We start from the raw sequence: 25,948 nt of genomic DNA on the forward strand, positions 1-25,948 counted from the left end.
GCACGCCGAAGACACTCGGTTAGCACTCAAGCATGCTCAGAAAACATCTTATCCGAGCAAGCTCACTCATCACCAGGGCCGGACTGGCCATCTGGCAATTCTGGCAAAAGCCAGAAGGGCCTGTCTGGTGATGGACCGCCTTGTCTGCTGAGTTGCTAGCAGAATCGGTGCTCTCAAGACATCCACACTGTTAAGCAACCTTCAGTACTCCAGCTGCTGGGGGTTGTAGTTTCACAGCCGCGAAAGTGGCGCAGGATGACCTGACTTAACTCCAAATGCAAAAACTATAAATGAAAAAAAATTTAAAAATAAAAAAAAAAAGTGTCGGCTAGCTTAAGAATTCCAGATACTTGATCTCTCCTCTAATTTTTTTTTTTTTGTCGCAACATCATCCAACCTACCCTGTAAAGGAATAAGAGAAGGGTCCTCAAAAAAAAGGCATCCCACAGGGTGAGCATACACAAAGAGGAGCTGTCACGCCATGAACATCTTCATTCCTATTAAAGTGTTAAAGGCAATCACAGCTTAAGATGCTGTGCAGGCTCAGCAGTGCGGCTGGGATAAAAACCTACTTTCTTTCCCCTCCTCCTCCTTCCCATTCTCTCCTCCCTTCCTCGCTGTGCCCTCCACACCCCCCAGGCTTTTCGCTCTCTCAGTTCTCCTCTCGCATCTCTGCTCCTCTATTTTACATCCATTCTGCATTGTTTGCCGCTTCCCACCTGGATTGGAAAGGGTGAAAAGAGATGCGACCCACCGGAGCAGCGGAATGACGAGGAGGAAAAATTTGGTTGATCCGAGAAGAATAGGGTCGTCCATCTCTTCGTCGTCTTATATGATCACCTTTAATTCTTAATTTGAAGGTTTCCTTTTTTTTCCTTTTTATATATAAAGGCAAGAAATCCCAAATAGGAGAAGGATCTGACACCATGGGTCTGACATCCTTAGACGCTTCTATCTTGCACGACTTCAATTTCGACCTTTCGTATTTTTCACTTTCCCGTCTGGATTTTAACCCGTACGACGAGAGCTGCAGCGTTCCTGGATTTCTGGCTGCTATGATGTGTCTCACGAATGTCTGTGCTTGATCTTTTGGGTCCCAACTGGCTTTGCCGGCCATTAAACCCTACAGATTCCGATCCCTTTTTATTTTTTTGCCTCTTAATTCCGATATCTATGAAATGAGTGCATCTGTTTTCCTTCCTCCTCGTCTCTGGACCCTGGGACTCGGTGAGCAGATGGATTTTCTTCCCCAGGATTTACCTTGGAAACGTGCTGGTCCTACTTTTAGATCCTATCCCGCTCGCTCTGTGACTCGTCGACCATAAAACCTCACCGCCTATATGAGTAATCTATAACACAAGCCAAGAAGAATCTCTGATGGGTTAACACAGCTCCGGAGGAGGAATTAGGCCACTCGGAAAATAGAAATGCCTCTAGAATAAAACAGTTTTCTGTGTGGATCTTCTAAGGGCTCATGACTGGGGTCAAAACGAACCCCAAACCGTTTGGGAAATAATGGGGCTGTGCCATAGGATTGGTCCCGCACATAAGGTCCCATCTCTCCTGTGGGATCTGTCAGAAGGACCAAGAGAGAGAGGACTGCAGTGAAGAAACCAGGACACGGTGAAAAAAGGAAAGGTTTCCAGTACTGAAAAAAAAAAAATTCCCCCAAAAAAACTCCTCAACCCCTGGAAATGCCCTACCAAACACAGATGCCAAGCACACAAGGCCAGAAGGGCAAACGAACAGTCACAACGGAGGGAGACCGGTGAGGAAAGGAGGAACACGCAGGTATTCGAGAAGGAAGTCGGCAAGAATATGGAATGTAATGAATGTATGTGATGTGTATGTGATGGCGAAACCTCCATCCCTTGTGTTACCCGCCAAGGCGAAACCTCCATCCCGTGTCCCCCCCCACCTGAGTACATGGCCATATAACAGATAAGATAGAAGATGAGTGTGTGTGTGCACTGCTCCGGCCATTAGAATATATGCTGGATGAGTGGTAGACACTAGACTGTTGACATAGAAACTGATAAATTACGAGAATCAGAAAAATGACCGAGAAGAGACATAGATATCGAAATGATGGGGGGGACCTGCTGCAGACCACCTACAGCAGACCCAGGGGTTAGGAAAGGGGGTCTCTAAAGTTTAGGAACTACATAGAGGAGCTAGAAAGCTGAAATATTAGTAGTGATATTAAGGAGCAGAAAGCGGTGGGAACTCTCCCGATCTGTGGAGAACGCCCTGACATATGTGACTCATAACAAGTCAACCAATAAATCATTATATTAACCCAGCCCCCAGATATACATCTGCCCGCAACCCACCACCGGCCAGCTCTAACCGCTCTGTATCACAGCCGCCTGTACTGGTGGGAAAAAGGGGGCAAAATCTAGCGGTGAAGAGCGGCTCGTCCAGACATGGAGTCTCCTCTCACCTATAGATAGTGCTCACATCAGTATGCACTGTGACACTCATGTCAGCACTGCAGCAGTACTATCCAGGGGAGGAAAAGAGAAAATCAATAGACAAAAACACAACACAACGGCTGTCCGGGGTCACTGCCAATGAGACTGAGACAATCTGCGAAAATACAGAGTGCAGTATATATATGAGTGTATATGAACATGTGTGTATATATATACTGTATATATTTTTGCATGTATGTGAGCAAGCGCATATGCATATGTGGGAGCGGGAACGTATGCATGTGCATATTTTTGGGGGGTGTGGGAGCGTGCGCATATGCATGTATGTATATATCTTTGGTTGTGTGTGGGTGCGTGTACGCATGTGTATATTTTTGGGTGTGTGGGAGCGTGCACGTATGCACGTGCATATTTTTTGGTGGTGGGAGCGTGTGCGTATGCATGTGTTTTTTTTGGGGGGTGGGAGCGTGCGCGTAGGCATGTGCATATTTTTGGGGGGTGGGAGCGTGCGCATATTTTTGCGTGTGTGGGAGCGTGCGTTCGTGTATGCATGTGTATATTTTTGGGGGGTGGGAGCATGCGCGTAAGCATGTGTATTTTTTGGGGGTGGGAGCGTGTGTGTATGCATGTGCATAGTTTTTGGGGGTGGGAGCGTGCGCGTAGGCATGTGCATATTTTTGGTTGTGTGTGGGTGCGTGCGTGTATGCATGTGTATATTTTTGGGCGTAGGCATGTGTATATTTTTGGGTGTGTGGGAGCATGCGCGTATGCATGTGCATATTTTTGGTTGTGTGTGGGTGCGTGCGTGTATGCATGTGTATATTTTTGGGTGTGCACGCGTACGCATGTGTATATTTTTGGGTGTGTGGGAGCATGCGCGTATGCATGTGCATACATTTCATTTGTGTGTATGTATATCCATGTGTGAGTATGCATGTGTATATATACTTTTGTGTGTATATATGAGTGAATGTTCATGAATGTATTCATGCACGCATTTCTAATGTGTCTGTGCATATGTGTGTATGTATGAGTCTGTTCATAGGTATATATGTGTGTGTATGCATATGAGAGAGTCAATGTATATGTTTGCATGCATGTGTGTGTATGTGTGTATATATATATATATATATATATAAAATTATATCTCCGTATATATAATTTTATGGATATACATATATAATGTATTTGTGTATATAAAATACGTGCATGCTTCCTAATCACACCAATTCCTTGTGTTTCATGGTAGCATGTACTAAGAAAAGATGACATTACATATTAGCAATCATACAATTTTAATAGGGAAGGAGTTTCTAATACAATTATACAACAAGTGACGGTTTTGCACTGCTGGGGCCCTTTCAAATCTGATAAGTGAGGACACAGTTTCCCCTGACTGCCAAGTCCTATACTGGTGGCTGCATACGGTTTTGCCAGAGCCTGTCAGTAGGCGCTTTTGCCACAGCCTGTCAGTCGGAGCCTGTCAGTAGGAGCTTTTGCCGGAGCCTGTCAGTCGGAGCCTGTCAGTAGGAGCTTTTGCCGGCGCCTGTCAGTAGGCGCTTTTGCCACAGCCTGTCAGTCGGAGCCTGTCAGTAGGAGCTTTTGCCGGCGCCTGTCAGTAGGAGCTTTTGCCGGAGCCTGTCAGTCGGAGCTTTTGCCGCAGCCTGTCAGCCGGAGCTTTTGCCGGAGCCTTTGCCGGAGCCTGTCAGTAGGAGTTGCTGCATCTCATCAGACTATGGCGAGGAAGATAATGGTAGGAGGGCTGGCTATGATGACAATTGAATCAGATTAATATTTCATTATTCCAGCACTGGGAAGTCATTACCGATGCCTACCCTTGTTAGCGTTGGCCTGTAAAACCACTTTTGGAATTCACCGCCCATTTCTGTTGCATCACGGTTACAATACCAAAACCCACTTTGATTGACAAATAAATTGAGCCTGGTAGGTTCCTCAACCCCTCCATTCATTCTCCTCACTTCTCAACTGAGGATCTTGTCAGACTAGTTGTCAAGGGTGGTGTCCATCTTTTACCGATGCTAGTGTTTTCACCGGAGAAGCTTAGCCACCATTTGCTAAGCAACAAGGAAGCTGATGAAGTCTAGTCTGTAGGAATGGAGGGGGAAGGAACTAGAGAATGGATCCAGGACCACAAAGACTCTTCACCGCTCTACAATAACAAGGTCCATACCCATCAAAGATTCCATGCAGCAAGAGGTTGTAGAGGCTTTATCCTCTGACAAGTCAGTGGTTACATAATTCCTTCATTACAGAGTATCAGATATAGGAAATCAAACCTCAAGGCTCTTCACCCAAAAGTAGATGCTGCATCAGACGTTTTTGTCCTTGTATCTAGCATGGAGAAGTATTAGCTGTATGGCCATGTCTATCAACAGTCCCCATGTTCCGCAAGCCCCAGGGTGGTCTTGTTTCACTAAAACCATGAATTCACAGATCCAATAATTACGTTACTTCTATTCTTTTTTTGCAAAGGTGATTTTACTAGATCTAAAAAAGGTAACCACAGACCTTCAAGTATGGGGCGCCCAAACTACGGTAGTTTAGCCATTGGTGTACTCCCCATGCATTACACTGTAGTCCATTAAATCTTGGCACAACCCTCCAGAGCGTTGTCACAATATAGAAGTCCAGGAACCTGACGCTCTCCTCCAGAGCCATTTTATTAATAACAATATACATTAGAAAAATAATCTTACATGTAACGTTTCGGCCACACAGGGCCTTTACCAAGCCGTAAAAATTAGGTGTGACTTGGTTGCTAGATTTTTACACTAGTTTTGCCGTCATCTTCTTCCTCTCGACTAGAGATGAGAAAATTAACTCAAGGGGCCCTGGGTCCAACCGTCACTTCCGTATCCTGTGGCCACTGGATGGGAGTCTGCGCCTCTTACCCACCGACATCCCTGGTGTATCTTTTGATTAGTAGGCTTGGTACAACATCTTGTGTGTGTTGCATTGCAACACTGACGTTGCTCCGGGCCCTCAAAGGAGGAGAGGAGTCGGGGATACTGACAGGTAGGATGGAGGTTCACAGGGCTCACATACTGTGGCCAAGGAATACTGACGTGGAGGCTGGACCAGTGTCGATGGCTCATCTATACTGTGCATGCATGTGTTGGTACTGGAGAGCAAGCAGCTGATGGATACTTCTGGAGGCAGCTTACCTCCCTGAAGAAAAAAAAAAAATCAACAGTCAAAAGAAAGAAGTCCACTCCCTTCACCCAACATCTGTTGGAGGAAAGACAGGAGGCCCCGTGCGCAAAGTTGTGCACAGGTTATGCCAACTCATCCTACAAATCAAGCCATACAAGTGAAATATTTCTCTTTAGATCAGCAGATCTAGCTCTCATAAGTAGCATCTGTCATTAATCTTATGCATATACGTAATAATCACACAGATTGAATTTTTACATTTTATTTGGATCTATCGATGGTCTACAGTTAAATATCTCAATCCTAGTGCCGCCAAACATCTAAAAAAAAAAAAAAAAAAAAAAAAAAAAAAAAAAAAAAGGGAATGGGTTGATAGATGGACTATTCCTTTCTGGTATCCACTTTGCTCATGAACTTCTTAACCAAAAAAGGCTGGAACGGACATTTTTTTTTTACTAAACGAGAGCCCCATTCATTAGTTAGGTCTCCATTACTGGGTACATTGTAATGAACCCATGGATATTAATTGGCGTCGGACACACCTCTGATGCATGCAGTCAGGAGAGAACAGCAGCAGCCTAGAGTGTATATGTGCTGCACCGACGTGAGATGCTGAAGGTTAGAGACAGATCCAGGGACAGATTGATATTAACCCCGACACTAAGCTCCTGGCAAATATATCACTCCCGCCAGGGAGTTTTGCACAGATACTAAGATAAAGGGGTCACACTGCTAACTGTCAACCGGAGACGAGAATAGCAGAGAGGAAAAAAAAAAGCATCAGAACAGAGAGTGGAGGAAGAGGAAGAATAAATTAGAGCACTGGAAAGAAGAGAGATGCAACGAAGATGAGAGGCAATGGGAAGCATAAGAGCAGCAACTTTATTCCTAGCGGAAAATATGTAAAGATATACATAGGGGAAGATTTCACCCAATAGGCACCATCTTGAGGATCTGAATTTTTATATATGAAGATAAAAAGGTATCGAAGGAAATTTTTATCTTTAGCAAAAAAAACAAAAGAACAAAAAGGGCCAAAATTAAAAAGTTTATACCAAAAATACAAATAAAAAAATTCCTTGATTTGTTCTTGAAGAATTTTCTACATTCCTTAAAGTTCCATAGGTTTAATGAATCCAAGAAACAACTCTAACCATAGCCCCTACAAGGTTATCAGCCACATTTACTAGACTTCTAAATGACAGAAAGACATGGAAAAACTTAGGGACAGCCACAATGGAAGTTAAAAAAAAAAAAAAGACAAGAAAAATCAGGATCTAATGTGAAAACGTGTCAGAAGGCTGATAGCCCTAGACTAATAACTGTGCCAACAGGAAGAGAACAGGGGGTATAGTGCCAGCTATTGTAAGTAGCATTTATAGCAGTCAATATCAACCTTTTTAAAGGGAGTCTGTCAATCGATTTTGGCCATTTAATCTGGGAGCAGATGTAGGGGTAGAGATCCGGATTCCAGAGATGTGTCACTTACTAAGCTGTGTGCTGTAGTTTTAATTCAAATAGGGTTTTATCAGCAGGAGATAATTACCACAGGACTAGGTGTCATGTGCAAGCCAGTCAGGCTAATCTGTGTGACCCCGCCCCCAATTCTGATTGGCAGCTTGCTGACAATGTAAACAGGAAGCAGCCAGTGATGTGGGTGGAGTTAAAAGCAGCTCAGCATTCTGAGCACTGCTAGATCTAAAGCAGAGAAAACAAGGATTCTATCCAAACTACACCAAGCAGCTCAGTAAGAGATACATCGCTGGAATTAGGATCTCTGCCTCTACATCATGCTGCTCTTAAAGGGAATCGTGTCAACAGGCTTTTGATATGGAATTTAAGAGCCTTGCCACATGACTTGTGGGGAAATAAAGTCATACCAGAATCTCCATAATATGCATTCAGCCATTTCGGTTTTCTTGCTCCTAAACAAAGCGAAGTAGGAGACTATTTGGCTGGGTGAGAGGCATTAGACAGGGGGAGGACGTCTAATAGGTAACACTTTTCCTAAAAAAGACAAATCCAAGGTGTCAAGGCATGGAAATGCATTTTAATATTAACAGAGGTAACAATGTACAAAAAAAAGCAAATTCTTAAAGGAGACATACCATACGGTTTTAATTTTTCCATTGTTTTTTTTTTTTTTTAGAAATAAAAGCTGCGCTGTGATTGGTGGCATCTAGGCCCCTTTTTTTTTGTTCTATAGTTGTGATAAACGAAGATGAAAAATTGCCTTAAATTACCCAAAACCTTACAAGAACGTAGAGCGGAGAGGTTCGCTGTAAATACGGATTACGGCTATTTTTGCGGCGGTACGAATCATGTTTAAGGGTCAACCGTTCCCAACCACATCCTTAAGCCAAACAAGTTCATTCCTGTAGGGCAGAGCCTAACAGAAGGAATCAGCTTGAAGAAGGAGCGAAAGAAAAGACCTGCCTGAAAATAGCTATTGATCTCGCAAGAGAAAGATGCAGGATGGAAATTCAATACTATCCAAGTGGGCTCGTGCTGAGGAGAGCCATTATTCCGGCACACTCACGTAGCGACAGCAATAGTAGCAGGCACAGAAGAGAAGGTGGTTAAACATTCAGAATTTCTTTGACGTAACGTGCATTGAGAAGTATAGTGACTAAGTGCAATATAATAGATCGTATTGACACGCCCTTTAAATGGCAGCTCCAAGACGGTATTTCATTTAAAAAAAAATGGCTTATTTTATGAAACAGTTGAAAATATGCTAAAGTATAGAAATAAGTAAATATAATCTTCGATTTAACTAAATTAGGCCTTATATAATTGATTACTTGAGAATGGCTCTTAAAGGTATTGCTATAGTGTATGTACAAGTGTATGGAAGCGAGGCTGCTCCCAGTGGCCAGGAGTATGTATAACACATGAATACCCTCAAAAGCTGGCGAATCTCCGCAGCTCGCACGGGGGGGGGGGGGGGGGGGGGATCATAAGTCTGCAGTCACACAGAGTGACTGCAGACTTATCGATTTGGACCGGACAACCCCAAGTTTACCAAATGGCTCTGACACACTGCTATAGATTCTCCTCTGCTTGTTACCACCTCATTGGTTTGGCCCAGACATTGGCTAGATAACTGCCTTGATTACGTCAAAGGGGGGTAAAGAACTTGGGTGGCATAACCCTGTAAGTGGGCAGGTAACACTTTGGACTACACGCAACCAGTGACCTAGAATTTTAAACCAAAGTAATACCATTTTTGTTTTGCAGAAACTTCTTCTACCATGGAAAAGTTGGTCTGGGGTGTTCTACTGGTAGGAAGCCTTGTGACCATGGTCCATTCTTGTCCCTTTCATTGTACCTGCCAAAACCTTTCGGAATCTCTCAGCACACTCTGCGCTAACAAGGGATTACTCTACGTGCCGCCCAACATAGATCGCAGGACTGTGGAACTACGGCTGGCGGATAACTTTATTAGGGTGGTGGATCAAGAAGACTTCCTTAACATGACCGGTTTGGTGGACCTCACCTTGTCAAGAAACACAATTGATAATATTCAACCTTATGCCTTTGGTGATCTAGAGAGCTTGAGGTCTTTACATTTAGATGGAAACCGTCTTACTGCCATTCACGAGGAAGCTTTAAGAGGAATGCTCAATCTCCAACATCTCATCATCAATAATAACCAGCTTGTCACAATCCCAGTGGCTACTTTTGACGATTTTCTTTTAACTTTGGAGGACTTGGATTTGTCTTATAATAATCTGATTAACGTTCCATGGGAGGCGATGCAAAATATGGTTAGTTTACATACGCTCAATCTTGACCACAATCTTATAGACTTTGTAATGGAAGGCACGTTCTCGGAACTATACAAACTTTCCAGACTGGATATGACATCTAACCGGCTGTATACACTACCTCCAGATCCACTTTTTGTCCGTTCCCAAACTGGAGTGGTTAGCCCTACCCCTTATACGTCAACAATTGTGCTAAATTTTGGAGGCAATCCATTCCATTGCAACTGTGAACTCTTATGGTTACGCCGATTAGTACGAGAGGACGACATGGAAACATGCGCGTCTCCTCCACAGCTTGCAGGACGTTATTTTTGGTCAATACCGGAGGAGGAGTTCACCTGTGAGCCTCCGCTAATTACTCGTCACACGCATCAGCTTTGGGTGTTAGAAGGCCAAAGGGCAACACTGAAGTGCCGAGCAATTGGTGACCCAGAGCCTGTTATCCATTGGGTGTCACCAGATGATAAAATAATGACAAACTCATCTAGGACAGCTTCCTATCGAAACGGAACCTTAGATATACTAGTTACAACTATCAGGGACGATGGAGCATATACTTGTATAGCAATCAATGCTGCTGGGGAATCGACAGCCCAAGTCGACCTAAAAATGATCCCCTTGCCACATCGCAACAATGGAACAGTTAGCGTATTGAGACAGGATCCTGGGTCTTCTGATATCACCACTTCATCAAAGACATCTACCAATGCTACAGAAGAAAGGAAAGTACCGGACACCGCTGTCGTGGTCACCGACGTCACTTCCTCTTCGGCACTGATAAGATGGTACATGAACCGGTCGGCCTATGTAGTGTGGATGTTCCAGGTCCAATATAACTGCACGGCTGATGAGACGCTGGTTTACAGGTAAGAAACTCAAACATCTCATAATATGTGTGTCTATGTTCTGTGCTGTAAGCTAGAACCTTTTGTAAATTAGGGTAAAAAATTAGGAACGCCCCACCTTGCAAGACTGCACCGTTAACTGCAGAGCAGAGATCCTAAAACTGGTTGTGAACTCTCTAACGGGGTATAGTGCAGTAAAATTAAAGACAGACTTAATATGAGTAGGACTCATCCTGGAAACTCCTTTTTAGTGTTTTAACAGGAACAATTTTGCAAATACAGTAGCTTTTATTAGTCGGTGTATATCGGGTTTCTGCAACCTGTGTGTCTCCATGGTAACAGACTACAAATAAATACTGTGCAGTCTGATCCTGTACTAAACTCCATCCTTTCATCCGATCCCTGCTTCTTTCTAACATGTACCTGTAATGCCGAGAGCCTATCACATTTCAGCCACACACGTTAGGGCATCCAGGTGAAGTCCTTGAAAAATGAGACCTTATTTTTTTTTGCACTGTCTGTGCCTTTCCGAGGCGGGGTAAAAAATGTGGTCGGCCGCATAAAATGAAGTCAAACAATGGCCCCATCGTTGGACATGCCCGAATCCAATTTTTCAGGGCTTTAGACCGCAACCACTGATATGTGACTAATAATGTGTTGCGACTATAGCCTTAGTGTTCCAGGAGGACTGGATGGTAGAAGGCCAATATGGGCACAGGATTCAGACTGCACACACGTTTTTCTGCCACATTTCTCTGCAAAATTTCCAGATGCCTTTTATTTTGCAAAATCTTGATTTAACCCCCTACAATACATAGAGGGCTTAAAGAGACTGACACCAGGTTTATGCTGGGCCCAATCTGAGGACAATATGAAGACCACCATTCCCATCTGTGTATTACTTATCGAATTTCCTACTATAGTTGTCATAAAACAGGGCAGGAGCCCTCTCCGTTATCAGTGTGTGTTCCCAAATCCCAGATATTCATTGGCAGCTTTTTCTCTATGAACAGTATAGGGCAAACACAAGAGTAGCGAGCCGCTCCTATCAGATCGGGAAGCATAAACCAGGCGACAAATTCTCTTAACTTCAATCGATGCAGCTAAACATGTTCTTTTCTTAATTACACGTCAACGATTAAAAATTATTTCAAAGAGTGGGATAGTTTTATTTAGGTCCCTTTCTGCAGGTTGAAGGCAAATCTCAGAAGCACGTATCCTGCTGTTGTCGTTGGGTTATATTTTTGGTGGTTGTATATACAATATTGGAGACAAATTCTAATTGTCGTTGGAAAGTCCTACATTATCCTATGTTTTATTGTTAACTCGTAGGAAAAAAAGGCTTTAAAGAGGACTTCTCATAGAGCGAAGCTTTTGGGGACCCTTCTTGGACTTGTCTGCTGATACGCACAGTCTCGGCATTTCAGAGTACAACGTTCATGGCGCCCATTGGTTCAGGCAGCATGAATCAAAAAACTGGTTCCCATGGGAGGGATTGTCCAGCAAGAAACGGCATATACATTGGGTATACAATAAATGTCTGAGATGCCAGTTCCACCACCTACCATTCCCCTGTTCTAGCCAGGATCTGACCACCAGTGACGGCCTCTCTCCATTCATTGCTATGGGAGTTCCAAATGCGACCAAGAGTATTTGTGCCTCCACCTCTCCACTTTCTGGTGGTTGGGCCCTGTCCAGAGTAAGGGGACCCCATTCTCAACCTAGGACAGGATCACAGAGGTGGGACTTGCATCTATCAGGCATTTACGGGATATCTGAGGCCAATGAGATCTCATATATGATTGCCTCGTGAGACTAATTTTTGCGTATATTTTAGGATATAAAATACTCTATCATCCATGTGAGAAAGAGACTGCCCCCCCGCAATATTAGTTAACATTTTTAGCAACTAGTTCAACCAGTTGTTCACAATTTGACGTTGGTCTTTTAAATGGTGCACAGAAACATCGGAGTCCTACCATGAAAGTGAAATAATCACCAACAGTATCTATAAAAGACATAAGGACATTACACCACTGTCAATACTAGAAGATCAAAGGGAAAAAAATAGTTATTGATAAATGTAGAAGGATGCAACCAGTTTGAAGACCCCAGTACTTTCCTGAACCACAAGGTGGATCGTGAACTTTAAGCTTAAGATGACCGCAAAGAGGTCATGGCCGATCTTTTTGTTCTCTGGGAGATAAGCTGCCACAGAGGAGTCAGGTAGAGGAGCGTCAATAGAGAATGCAAGAACGCTCAACAGATCGAGCACACCTCTGTATGGAGGAGATGATTGTCGGCAGTTGATCGTATGGCACCTACCCAACGTTTATGGGTGGCTTTGAGTTCCGCTGACATTAAGACGAGCGACTAATAGCTACTTGTTGGCTGATCAGCTTGGTTTAATAGCCCATTTACAAAGGCAGATTGTTCAGTGCGGGTAAACTGTGATTTATCTTGACGCTGTGGTGGTTGTAGTAATGAGAGGTCACCTGAACGAACAATTCTGCCATTACTGAAGTGCAGTCAGCTGTTTCCAAGGTGTATGTTAAGAGTTTTTTTGTAGTCAGACAATGATCTATAGCTCAAAAGTCTGTCAACGCTGAATGGCTAAAGAGACACACAATTGAAAAGTTGTAAGATTGGACTTCTCGAAAGTCCTGACGTGACCCCCCCTGAGAGAGATTGCGAAACGATCACTTTTTGTGTTCAATATAATTTTGGCCTAAAATTCCTCAAACAAAAAAAATGTTTAAAGCTATAGACTATAGCTCAAAAGTCAGTCAACGCCGAATGGCTAAAGAGAAACACAGTTGAAAGGTCTTAAGATCGAACTACTCGAAGTCCTAAAGAGTCCCCCCTGAGAGAGATTGCGAAACGATCAAAATAATGTTGGCCTAAAATTTCTAAAAAAAAAAAAAAAAAAATGTATAGGAAGCTCTTCACAGCATTTTTTCTTTTTAAAGATTAAACATATTTAAATTTTTTATATATTAAGGATTTTCACAGAAAGCAATCTGATCCCAGGATGGGTCAACCCCAAAATATGAAAATTTTTCCAACTATTAAAACGGGTGAAAAACATTAATACGACTATGCTGGGGAATGAGCACTGATGTCCTTGTTTACTACCAAATCATTCATTTTAAGGCATAGCCAATCAATATGGCAAATATGCTTGCAGTGGGAAAAAAATCCATTCAAAAGATCAGAAACCATTCAAATGTGACAAATGTGCAACCGGGGAAAATACAAAGGAAGGCCCATATTCCCGAACATTGTAGCCGTGCCCTCTAATGATATCAAATGATGGAACCATCTGCTTTCTACAATAGACCGGTCCGGCAGCTATTAAATTGTGAGATGATCATACGTGAGAGCGAGGAAGCAACCATCCAGTGTATTACAGTGACAGCTGAGATAATATCAAGGACAGTCTACATGGGAGAATGGCCCCTTAAACCCTCTACTGGAAAGGAAAAGGCGATAGTCCGCCTCTGTTGGCCGCGGACACAAAAGGCATTTTTGCCATATGTAGAATGAATCTAGATTTTTAAATCAAAAAGATTATTGGTGATCAACTATAAAAAAAAAAAATTTGCAGGTAAATGGCTATAGCAAGAAGTTATAGGTGCCATTTGTATGGGGAAGATTGGCTATAGGGGGACAGCTGTTTCTACGGGACAATGGAGACGTTCGGAACATGAAGACTGAACTAAATAGGAGATTTTAATCAAAAATATTTTTTTTAGTAAGGCGACAAAAAAACCTGAACATAGGCAACCAGGTAGTATATACAACATTATAAGATGGGTACAATGGATACAAGCGTAAAATTTCAAGTAGTAGACACAGTAGTCAATATCTCCATGACCTATATAGAAAAGTAATACATGTAATCCATTTATAAGTATGTGGCAAACCTGCCCCCCATCTATTAGGAGATGCTCTCTGCACAGTTGCCATAGAACATGTTCCCCGACGAGTGTTTCGCATGATTGATCTTGCTTTGTCAGGGGGTATATGGCTGGATTTACGCCCCAGTTCCAATTTTGGTTCTTCTGTTCCGTATTAGATATAGAATAGAGGAAACCATAGCAGGGACGGATCAGATACGTGACGGACTCCATCAGCAAACGGACACCTTGACTTGACAGTAAATAGAGGCTGTCATTAATGGGTCCATCATTTTACCAGGCAAAAATAAAGCAGCAATCAGTGCCATTTGTTCTGGTAGAATAGAGATTCCATAAACCTAGCATAGAATAGTCCAAACAAAAACAAAAAAAAAAAAATTTTTGGAACAGATATGTTTCTCTATAATGAAGCTCAAGTGTCACCTTAACAATGAATTTCAGAACGCCTCGGGAAATGTTTGGACCATTGGAATAACCTTCAATCACAGTCTTAAAGTAAGCTCAAATATGTCCGAAAATAACATAACTTTTACTTTATATTGTTAGAACAAATACTGCCACTAGTAACCAAACAAACATGAAAATACAAGAGTTACCAAATATTAGCACCGGTGGTACCTGTTCCTTTTTTCCGGTCAGTGAACCGTCGTCTCTTCTAGTGACGGGTAAACAATACAATGTAGTTACAATGTCAAAAGTATCAATAGTGAGCCCATCAAACAAAAAGATCTTATCACTTCCATTGACCTGTGGTAACAAAGAGTCCTGGCCCAATAGGCCAATTCTCCAGGGATCGGGTCCTGTCACTTGTAGGCCCTCGTGGGGTGTAATATTACTTATGGACCTCGTTTCGCTATCCCCCTTCTTATGAAGTCGTCCCCACATTTTGCCCTGTTAAGAAGTACCATCTCAACATGGCATGGTTTTGTCTAAAGACTAAGGGAGACTTATTAGGGGTCACTAAGATTAAGGCTTCTTTAAAAATGTGTCAGCTATATTTGTGGCTGTACCTACAGAATGGTTAACATATAAAACATGCAGAAACTCCTGCATGTGTTGGTGAGCTAGTATGTATGAAAGCATCCATATCTACATGACTTGCAGCCTACATTTTTTCAACAATTTTCCCATCTGCAGGCCCTAATTGTTGGGTGAAGAATAGCTGCTATGATGTCCCCCATACACAGCACACACACACACACACACACACACGGGATTACCCATCTTCTTTGTAACACATTTCAGGAGCAGAAACAGTATAGGAGATGGAGGATATTATATAGTACTGAGCTCTGTGGCTGTGAATCCAGAACTGTATTTAAAATGTTAGAGTACTGAGCTGTGTGGCTGTGAATCCAGTATTTTTACAATTAAACCCATACTTAAAATGTCAAAGGCACAGAAAACTGAATGAACTATATGCACCACAAGAGAACACTTCAGTATAAAGTGCCAAAATAAAATGCAATTTATTTAAACAGGATTAAAATACATATTGTCACGATCCATTTTTGGATCTGTGTCAGATCTGCATTCTCATATTAAACCTTTTCTCCTTTAAGGCCATCGGGGGTTAAGAACAGTTTTTCCCCCCGGTGGCCACTGGTGTAATTGCATGGCTGGTCTGTTTGCTGTGCAGGTGGTGACCACTGCCCCTTCCTTTAAAAGGTCACCAAGTGCTGCAGCTAACTGTTGGTGATAATTTTCCTCTTTGGAGGGAGTCAGGAGCTGGCTGAATGCTGTGATCTGGTGCCTACCTCTGCTGTTCGGTGCATTGCAGCAGAAAGCTAAGTGTTGTTTGTCTTACCTTGTCTGTTATCTTTCCTTGCTGTTTTATTAGTGCTGCGGTGGTACCAGTGTCCACACTTGCCAATTCCCTAGTGAGGAATAGGTGCAGGGTAAGTGAGGGACAAGGTATCCAGCTCAGCGACAGGTTGAGAGACCCTGTATAGGGACGTTTGGTTAGTCCAGGACTCAGCTGCAGCAGAGTGCAGGAGGTGTCCCTTTCCCCATTCCCTATAGCAGGGCCCACCGTTGTAATTTTGTCCCCGGTGTCCCCTTGATTGTCTTGTTTTTTGATGACCGACCGGTTGTCAGGTCGCGCCACGCAGGGCCAGTCACATATCGTGACACATATGCATTAAGATTGTCCAAAATAACTGCATTACAAGCAGGGAAGACCATCACAGATAATACAATCCAGCGCCAAACGTGCTAATATAATGCAATATGCTTAAAGCCTAGAGTAGCTATTGTGCAGTGAAGGGATATATCGTTCCTTGTAAATATGGCTATTAATGAGGCAATTACTGATGGCATTTACATGGCTGGAGAGTGTGTATGGTGTCCCTTCACCTTACACTAGCTACTCTAGGCTTTGAGCATACTGCGTAATACTAGCACTTTTGCCGCTGGATTGTATTATCTGTGATGGTCTTCCCTGCTTGAAATGCAGTTACCTTGGACACGCTTAATGCATATGTATTTTAATCCTGTTTAAATAAATTGCATTTTATTTTGGCACTTTATGCTTTAGTCTTCTCTTGTGGTGCATGTGAATCCAGTATTGTATAATTTAGGATGTTATACAGTACTGAGCCGTGTGGCTGTGATTCCAGAACTGTATTATTTAGAATGTTATACAGTATGGAGCTGTGCAGCTGTGAATCCAGCACTTATTCTTAAAGCGACATTGATTCCATGTTGCTGTACATGAGGAGAGGGTTTACATACAAAATACATCTGAGTAAATGGTGCTTTTAGGAAGTAGGGGGAGGGAGAAGTGGCTTATAAGTGGAAAAAGAAGCAAAGAAAAGATAAGATTTATTGGAAAAAAGGTTTCTTATATTGGCTAGAACTACTGATTTATACAAAGAGATTTTTGAAATGATAGTGACTGGTGAAGAGGGCGCACAGAGTGTTTATACCTACACAGTTACATGACAAACTAACAGGCATCACTATTGCTAATATTTGGAATTCTCTGTATATAAGTAGTGATGAGTGAACAAGCCCTTATCGGAGCATGCTCGTGCGCTCACCGAGTGTCTTCGGGGAGATGGAATATGTTGGAATCCCCTTAATCTCTCCTAATTATGTATACAATGTAGGGTAAGTATATTAAAACAATTACCATCTGCTGCCTCTCCCGGTTTCCATTGTCTCTGTGGTCCTCTTCAAGTGTGGTCCTCCTCAAGTGTGGTCCTCCTCAAGTGTGGTCCTCCTCAAGTGTGGTCCTCCTCAAGTGTGGTCCTCCTCAAGTGTGGTCCTCCTCAAGTGTGGTCCTCTTCTGGCCCATGTAAACGCTCTTCAGCTTTGTCAGCTCACCTATGTGGAGCAGTGCGGCTTTTCCAACGCAAGTCCTTGAGACCCAAAACGCGTCACCATAGATCTGCATAGTCCACAGTAACCCCCCGGTGTGGCCCAGCTGATCTGATTTCAGGTCATGTGGGCTAGATCAGCAGTGGAATCTGTAGCCGACTGCCAAGTATTTTAATACACTTCATACATAATTAGGAGAAATTACAGAAAAAAAATAGCTGAGACTTCTTTGAAGAGTAATAGAGATTTATATTTGTTATTTTCAGAAATCAATAGAACGTGTGAAATTAATTTAAAAAAAATGTAATATATCTTATTGGAAAAATCTGCTTTTCCTCCAACTGGACTGATCTTTTATTCTGAATATTCGCAGTTCAAAAGGAAAAAAAAAAAAAGAAAAAAAAAAAAAATCAGTCTCACAGATTTTCCCATTATGGAGATAGGAGCACCAGCTGTCATCTCCTAAGGTTCTATGGAGAACTATAACAGTCATTTCCGTAGAATGAGTGTCTCCGCCTCTAGCTCCTCCCCTCTTCATAGAATTTTAAAAGCACTAACTGTCATTTCCAATCTCAGTGATGGGAAAAATCTGTTTTCATTGAATACAGATTTTATTGAGAGTGAAATATCAGTCAAAGAGGTAAAAGAAGCAAAATTCTGAACTAAGATGCATTACAAAGTTGCTTATTTTTATGTGTACTGTGGATTTATGAAAAGAAACATTAAAACAAAACATTATGCTGTAAAAGGGTTACCAAGAGGGACAACCTGTTCTTGTTCAAAATGTTTGGCCTCCATAAAATAATAAAACTTGCATTCATCTCCTGTGTCGGTGCCATTGCCACAGTGCCAGGACTCGCTCTCCCTGAGGTTCCCGTGCGGTTGTTGAGACACGACGCCGGTGCTGGCACTTGCTCTCCCCGGGGCCGTTGTTGCACACATGACGCCAGGCGCCCAATCAGCACCAGCGTCACTGTCTCCGCCTTCGGACAATTCAAACATGAAGAGGAAGTCTCACTTCCTCTTCCTGCCCAGTTCGACAGGAGGCGGGGACAGTGACGCCAGCGCTGATTGGGCACTGGTGTCATGTGTCACAAGAGCGGCACGACAGCCCCAGGGGAACGGCGCCAGCACAGGAGTATAGGCTTTATTATTTTAAGGGGGCCACACGAGGGGTATAAGAAGAAGTAGTCCGAGTAGTACTGTGTCTCCGTCCTCCATAGGATATTAAAAGCACCAACTGTCATCTCCTGTCTCAGTAATGGCAAAATTCTGTCATTGAGAGTAAAAGAGCAGTGCAGGAGGCGAAAGAAGCAGATTTCGCCGATAAGATATATTACAAAGTGGCTTCTTTTCATGTGTACTATTGATTTATGAAATAAAAGGAAATGTGGGTTACTCTTAAGTAAAAGTTATGTTTACTCACGCCGGACAATATAATGCTTAAAAAACTATGATCAAGGATAAGAGAGGAACGATATCTTGTCTAATCACAAACATTTTTGGGCTCTGTGGATACAGAATATTGCGGGGGGTCTCAGATCTTTCCATTCCTGACTCTACATGCTGGAGGTGAGCTATAATTAATGGTTAGTCATCGTAGGCTTTCTCCCTGAACACACAAACCCCCAACTTTTTACAGGGAGATATGAATATTAATCAGCCCCTGTATGCATTCCTAATGGATCCCATTAGACGAGAGGCAAACGGCAGACAGAGCTACATCTCCGCATTCCATCCGACGAGTCCTTCCTCCAATATTGGGTTCGATTTTTATTGCATCAGCCACACTTTTTATTTTTTTGGGGGGATAGTTGATCCGGATTACCGAACACGGCCAGTTCACTTCAGGGCACGTATCGCACAGAGTCTCGCAGATCTAATGTCAGAGCTACAGTCTCGAGGGGGATAATGGAGCCATATTCTACCGGCTCGTGGGAGAGATGGAATAGAATTCTGCCGGTAACAGCCGCTTTCCCTAAAGATTACCAAATGACGAGACCCAACAGACTTCTGTGCGCGGAGATGAAACGCGGTGATTAGTATAGATTGAAAGGAAAACGATACACCCGGCCCAACAATGCTGCAAACTAATATCTGTCATTTGCAAAGAGCAATAACGGCGCACTTAAATCTCCGAAGACTTGCTTTACAGCATGATCAATGGTCTTAAGTCAAGGTGATGAAATGAACCCGATGCAATAATGGAACAATGAAGGAGTAATACTGTGAAATATTTTCGGGTGTTAATGGGACTAACTAACTATAGGCATAAAAATAAGGTAAGGGCGACATTGAGAGGGGGAATTTTGGTAACACTTAGACACTAGTGATGAGCGAACGTCAGTAGCGTCGCTACCAGGGGGGCAGAGGGTGCGGTCGCCCTGGGTCCCTTGTTCTGAGGGGGCCCACCCAGAGATACTGCCACTGGGTTCACCACCTGAGTTGTAATCAGGGTTACTGGTTAGGGTCTCACTCAGATTTTTCGCCCCACCTGAGCTGAAGCCCTAGCTACGCCTCTGGCTCTGATTAAGTGTTTTCTGAGCATGCTCGGGTGCTAAAAGAGTGTATTCGGCGTGCTCGAATAATATGTTAGAGTCGCCGCGGCCGCATGTCTCACAACTGTTCAAGAGCCACAACAGATGCAGGGATTGCCTGTTTGTTAGGGAATCCCCGCATCTGTTGCAGCTGTCTAACAGTCGTGAGACATGCGGCCGTGGGGACTCAAACTAAATTTTTGAGCACGTCGAAGACACTTGGTTAGCACCTGAGCATGCTCAGAAAACACCTTATCTGATCACGTTCGCTCATCACTTAGATACATGATGATACTCCTCCCTGTAGTGGATTGGTCTTCATGGGCTAACGTAATTGCCTAGTCCTGTACTTGGGCAACAACTACTTTATTCTAAACATATGCTGTCGGATATGGGCTACAAAATTATCTTAGTTTTAAGCTACAAGACTCCAATTATTAAGCGACTGCAGACTTGTGAATCCTCCCATCGCGCACCCTGCATGCTGTGAGGATTCACCAGTGTCGGGAGCTGGCGGTCACGTAATAGCGAGCATGCAATCTGCACACTCCCGGTCACATTCCGACTAGACTGTGTCCAGCCTCGCTCACTACACTTGCACTGAGCGAGTCCGCGCCCATCTGGTTCGCACCGGAGATTACCCACAACGTGCAATCTGAGGTGTTTTTTTTTATTTTTTAATTTAAATGCATATACTTGGGGCTATAAAAAAAAAAAATTTCAATTGAGTTTTATTATAAAATGTGCATCATTTGGCTTTTACAGGATATTTTGTTTTCATGCATGTTGCTGGCTACAGAATAAGTCTTAGGGCTTTTCCGAAAAATCACAATGTGGCCTTATAACAATGGATAGTTATTATGCATTTTTACATCTGCCCCTTTTGGAAATATCATCATGCAGAGGACGCCTCTCCGGGCTCCAGTAGACATTGGAGCCATCCAGCTGTAATTCCAGTGCTCCTGGTTCGGTCGTAGTGCAGTGACTCTCTGTTGGCTTCTTGCCAGCATAGTTTTGATCTGTCTTCATTTCTGGCAGAGCGTATATTTAGAATACATTCTATGCTCCGGTACAGGTTGATTTGATCTTCTGTCATCTTCAGCAGTATAGCTACATGTGTATTTTTACATAATTGTTAGCAGAGCTTGTAAGAACAATGCAGCACAGAGCTCAATGTTGTGTTTGATGCCAGCTGTAAACAGATCAGTGATTTGTTGATGCATGTGGCAAAAGATAATCCTTTGCCATAAGCGACATTTGCAGTTTTGCATTAAAAAAAATCTCTCGACAGCAGAGAACAAATACGGCTCAGCTCTGCTCTGCATAGTAGTTGAAAGAATAAAGAGCAAGCCCAACAGAACGTTTCAAACAAGTATGTAAATACTGTTCTTTGTGAGGAGAATAAAAATGTGATTGTGGGAACAATACTTTAACTGAGAATCATTCAGTGAGCTGGTGGTTCTGATTGAAAAAGGGTGTATTCTTTTCCGAGACCATGCCACTCTTGTCCAAGGTTTGGTGTGGTACCTTGAATGTTTTGAATCAGCCTCAAACAGAGGCTGGACAGACATCTGACTGGGATGATTTAGCGAATCCTGCTTTGAGCAGGGGGTTGGACCAGATGGCCCAGGAGGTCCCTTCCAACTCTACGATTCTATGATTCTACCCCATCTTCTATCTGCCCACAATCTGACCATTCATTCTTGTTATGAAGCAGATGAGCAGCGGAGAATAGTTCAATATGGAGAATGGATGTGCTAGTCCTCCTTTGACAGAAGGAAGAGGTTTGCACATACAGATGCTCTCACTATAGTCAATAGAAGGTAAAGAATGAGGCGGTCTTGCATTAGCGAAAGATGCACCATAAATGTCTGACTGATTGATGTCCAACCGCATAGAACCTTCTCATATGCTAATGTTTCCATCTCTGGCCTTCACCCACCACTGCTAATCAGACATAAAACATCCATGATGGAATAAACCACAGGAAACCTGTCGGGAAATTCATGTTGCCTGATGAGTAGGGTTTCAGAGAAAATATAATTTAAAAATGTAAAAGGAGAACAGGGGGAATAGTCCAGGGGGTGGACCCATAGCTGGATACTCCCCACCCATGCTTGACTTGACCAACAAGCTCCTCCGTATAGAAAGAGGGAGCCGCCTCTTTGATTCCTTTCCCCTTTTATTCCTAGTGTTCTCTCTGAACTCCAGCGTAAATCTAAGTTTGTTTTTTTAAATTCTTTAAAGGGTTTTTTCCACTACTGGACAACCCCTGCTTAATGACTTCAGGGCCTCATTGAAAACAAAAACAGTAGATACTCATCTCCGGTTCCATGAAACATCGGCGTTGCCATTCCCGGTCGGTCACGTGACATTGTCAAGATTTAGCTGCAGCCAATCAGCGGCCGCTGCTCATCCGTCAGAGCGGAAGTCCACACTAAAAAAAAAAAGTTATGCAGGAGCCCCTGATTGGCTACAGCAGACCGGTGATGATGTGTCGGGGGTTGTCCAGTAGTGGACAACCCCCCTTTAGCTTTTTTGTAAGGATATTTATTGTAAGTTCATTTAGATCAGTGTTCCCCAACTCCGGTCCTCAAGAGCCACCAACAGATCATGTTTTCAGGATGGACATTATGGTCAGGAAGACTAGAATTCTTGAAGGGGAGGGTTGTCCAGATAAGACAGCAGGCACCCCCCAACAACGTCTTTGACAGCCGTATCTACACACTGAACAGGGATGGTCACATCTGGATGCCGGAGCTAATAAAAGCAGATCAATAGTTGTGCTGGGTGTCGGACCCCCACGGATCTGATTGCGATAAGTCATCAATACTAGATGCCAAGAGAACCTCCTTTAAGATTTTTTAACAGGAACATTTTTTTTTTTTTTTTTTTTTTACAGGAAAAAATATATATATTTGTAGAGTGTTAGCTAGTAGATAGAAAAATATTAAAATTTGAGAGTCCTCAGTAGTTGATAGCTTTTAATGGGTAACTGAAAAGACGGTATCAAATAGCAAGTTTTCGAGACTGAAGAGACCTGGGTAGTCTGGAAAGCTTGCTATTTGTTACCATCTTTTCAGTTACCCATTCAAAAGGTATCAACCACTGAGGAACCTCAAATTTTAGTATTTTTCTTTCACTGTATTAAGTTTTGAACAAACTAAAAACTTTTCCAACATTTCAGATATTCAAAGAGTTAGTGAAATTCTAATTTTTCGAAGTGTAAAACTCTTAGCAAAAATAAAAAAAAATTAAGTATTTTCTTTTTCCCTTTCAGGATTCTGCCATCCACAACCAAGCACTTTACCTTGAAGCACCTCGTTTCAGGAGTAGATTATGACCTTTGCATTTTGGCCATTTTTGACGATGTTGCAACCTCACTGGCTGCGACCAAATCCTTGGGCTGCGTCCAGTTTTCTACAGGAGAGGCGTACCCCGACTGTCGGTCACTGCATGCTCATTTTCTGGGAGGCACTTTAACCATCATCATCGGAGGAGTCATTGTTGTGACGTTGTTGGTCTTCACGGTGGTCATGATGGTAAAATACAAGGTATGCAGTACTGCCCATTCAGACATTCCAAAAGTAACTAACGTTTACTCCCAAACCAACGGAAACCAGTTAACGCCCAACGGCATGCTTCTACAGAGCAGAATCAACGACTCTGCCAAAGCTAGTTGTTCCCAGGTGACCTATAAAGAGGATTCTGGAAGGATTGTCCATGGAGTTAAACCTCAACGTAGAAAGGCGAGGCACAGAGAGGGATCGGAAAAAGCTGAGGATAAAACGACGAAGGCGTCAGATCATGAAGGACCACATTGCGGATCAAGTCCTGAAGAAGGCATAGGTTTTGGTTTCCCAAAAACAAAAAGAAGCTGTTCTGTGGACATGGGGGAAATGGCAACCACCACTTGTTACAGCTACGCCAAGCGACTGAGTGTTATTTGGACACAGAGGAGCCAATCTGTGCATGGCATGCTATCACAATGCGGGACGGAGTTACCCAAGGGTAAACCAATGTTGTTCACTGGCTCAGATGAGCTAGAGGAAAGTGTTGTGTAGTGGACATCGCTATTACCCAACAGTTACACCAACCACCTCTTCGATTAGAGGAAGCACAAAGACTCATACTGGTGGAAAAGCACCATAAGACACATCGATAATGAGCCATGAACAACCATCTTTCCTTATCGGCAAAAAAAAAAAAAAAGCACTAAACATCCAACTAGACTGCAAACTGGATAGATTGCCGAGATCTACCACATGATGGAAAACTAAAATTTTTGCAGACCCTAAAGGGAATACTTTGTTTATGGTTGGAAATCGTGGAGTCTTCTGTGGATGTGGTGGCCCCTGGTCATTGTTTCGTTGGATATATAAGGCAAGCAATCTGCCAAAGCTCAAAAGCGCACTCGCGGAATACACGCAAAAGTGAATAGTCTACAAAAGGGATAGCAAGGTTCAATGCCATCAAAGAAACCAACCGGTCACAAGTTCAATGTGTCTCCGAGAAACAAAGACTTTCTCCAGTACGGGCACATCCAGAAAGTTATCGTCCTCTTCTCGACGTACAGATCTTGGTGAATATTGACCAGATGGGTCCACAAAGCCATGGAATATATAATTTACCATAATAAGATGTAAACATTTATTTCTGTTGTGTTGCTCAACAAGTGGCTAGGACAGAACCAAACTAGTTCTTACTCAAGTCATCGGGCAACGGATCTCCGTGTGTACACCCATGCTTGGCATAATGCATTGCAACGGATCCTAAAGTGGAACCTTGTTCCTAAATTTTTGCCATTAAATCTTCTGCTTTTCTCCTGATTTACAGGCAAGTTTACGTTTTCATAAACGCAAAAAATATCCTAACACGGTGAGTTAAAAATGACTGCGGCACTTTAAAAGTTCAAGTTCAGATACAAATATCTTTACTCATTGGATTTTTTTTTTTTATCATTTGCCAATAAAAATAAAAAATCAAAAAGGAAAAAATTGTGCGAGTGTCTTGAACCGTGGCCGGTGAGTTAGAGAATCTACATTCTTTTTATTCTTTGAGCTTATCGTGCTTTTGTTTTTCTCTCATTTTTTTTCCAAAGCCCATTCTGTAGAAAAACAACATATGAGAGTTTTTTCAGATTAGTGAGGCTCAGGTGCTGGAGCTGATCTTTTCACTGCCATCATCTGTACTCCCAAGTGAGTACGTTCTGATATCAATGCAGCTGAAGGCAGGGAGAAGCCGGGGTTTGGAAGCAACTTACATGTAATTTTTTTAATTGATGAAGTAATGAAGACAAATTCCCAGATAAAGTGATTTTCAAAGATTCATAACTCTCCATGGTCAACAAAATAATGAAAAAATATATTTAGTTACTCTTTAACAGTAATGTTTTAGAAGTCAATGTAAAAATATACTAGTCAACTTTAAATTCAACATGCAGGTAGGTAGAACCCAGCTCGATGTTAAATACTACCCATCTGCCCTTCTCCCAATACCTAGATCATGAACATCGGCCAGCAAACCTGAACTTCTAACTGTATTGCTTGGGTGCCCCTGAAGAAGCTGGGCTGGCGAAACTGGAGTCAAGCTAGATCGTTATAGATTGTCCTTTTAGAGTACATTGCTCGTTTTCCTTTTGCATGTAGAATAAATGCTCTGGTGAGGATTGCTCTCTTCGAATTGATCGATCTGGGAAGTGCAGAACTTGTAAACCATTGAGAAATTCAGGGTTACTGGCCGCGATTTGTGATCTGGATATTGAAAGAATGACATTGGTGTCTCCAAATGGCCAGTGTGAGTAGGGTCCTATAAATGCGAGGTATTTAAAAGTTGATTTTTTTATTTTGTGCTTTGACCACTACCAAGTGACTTTTTTTTGGTACTTATTAAATTTACGTAATTTATATACAAGTATAAAAGTAAGAGGGTGTTTTATGACGAGAG

The 25,948-nt window shown here is 42.7% G+C and overlaps 2 protein-coding genes across 3 annotated transcripts in view; one reads left to right on the plus strand and one right to left on the minus strand.

Annotated features, from left to right (window-relative positions):
• The window catches only part of PC (pyruvate carboxylase), a 342,511-nt gene that overhangs the window by 39,375 nt on the left and 277,188 nt on the right, over positions 1-25,948 (minus strand). The window lies entirely within an intron of this gene.
• On the plus strand, positions 585-24,828 carry LRFN4 (leucine rich repeat and fibronectin type III domain containing 4). Its single transcript, XM_073578488.1, has 3 exons — positions 585-1,791; positions 8,850-10,245; positions 23,283-24,828. Exons 2-3 carry the CDS (start codon positions 8,864-8,866, stop codon positions 24,064-24,066), a joined length of 2,166 nt encoding a protein of 721 aa, XP_073434589.1. The 5' UTR covers positions 585-1,791; positions 8,850-8,863; the 3' UTR covers positions 24,067-24,828.

This window comes from Dendrobates tinctorius, unplaced genomic scaffold (assembly GCF_039654945.1).
Source record: "Dendrobates tinctorius isolate UK_male_01 unplaced genomic scaffold, ASM3965494v1 ptg000059l, whole genome shotgun sequence".
In the NCBI taxonomy this organism is placed as follows: domain Eukaryota; kingdom Metazoa; phylum Chordata; class Amphibia; order Anura; family Dendrobatidae; genus Dendrobates; species Dendrobates tinctorius.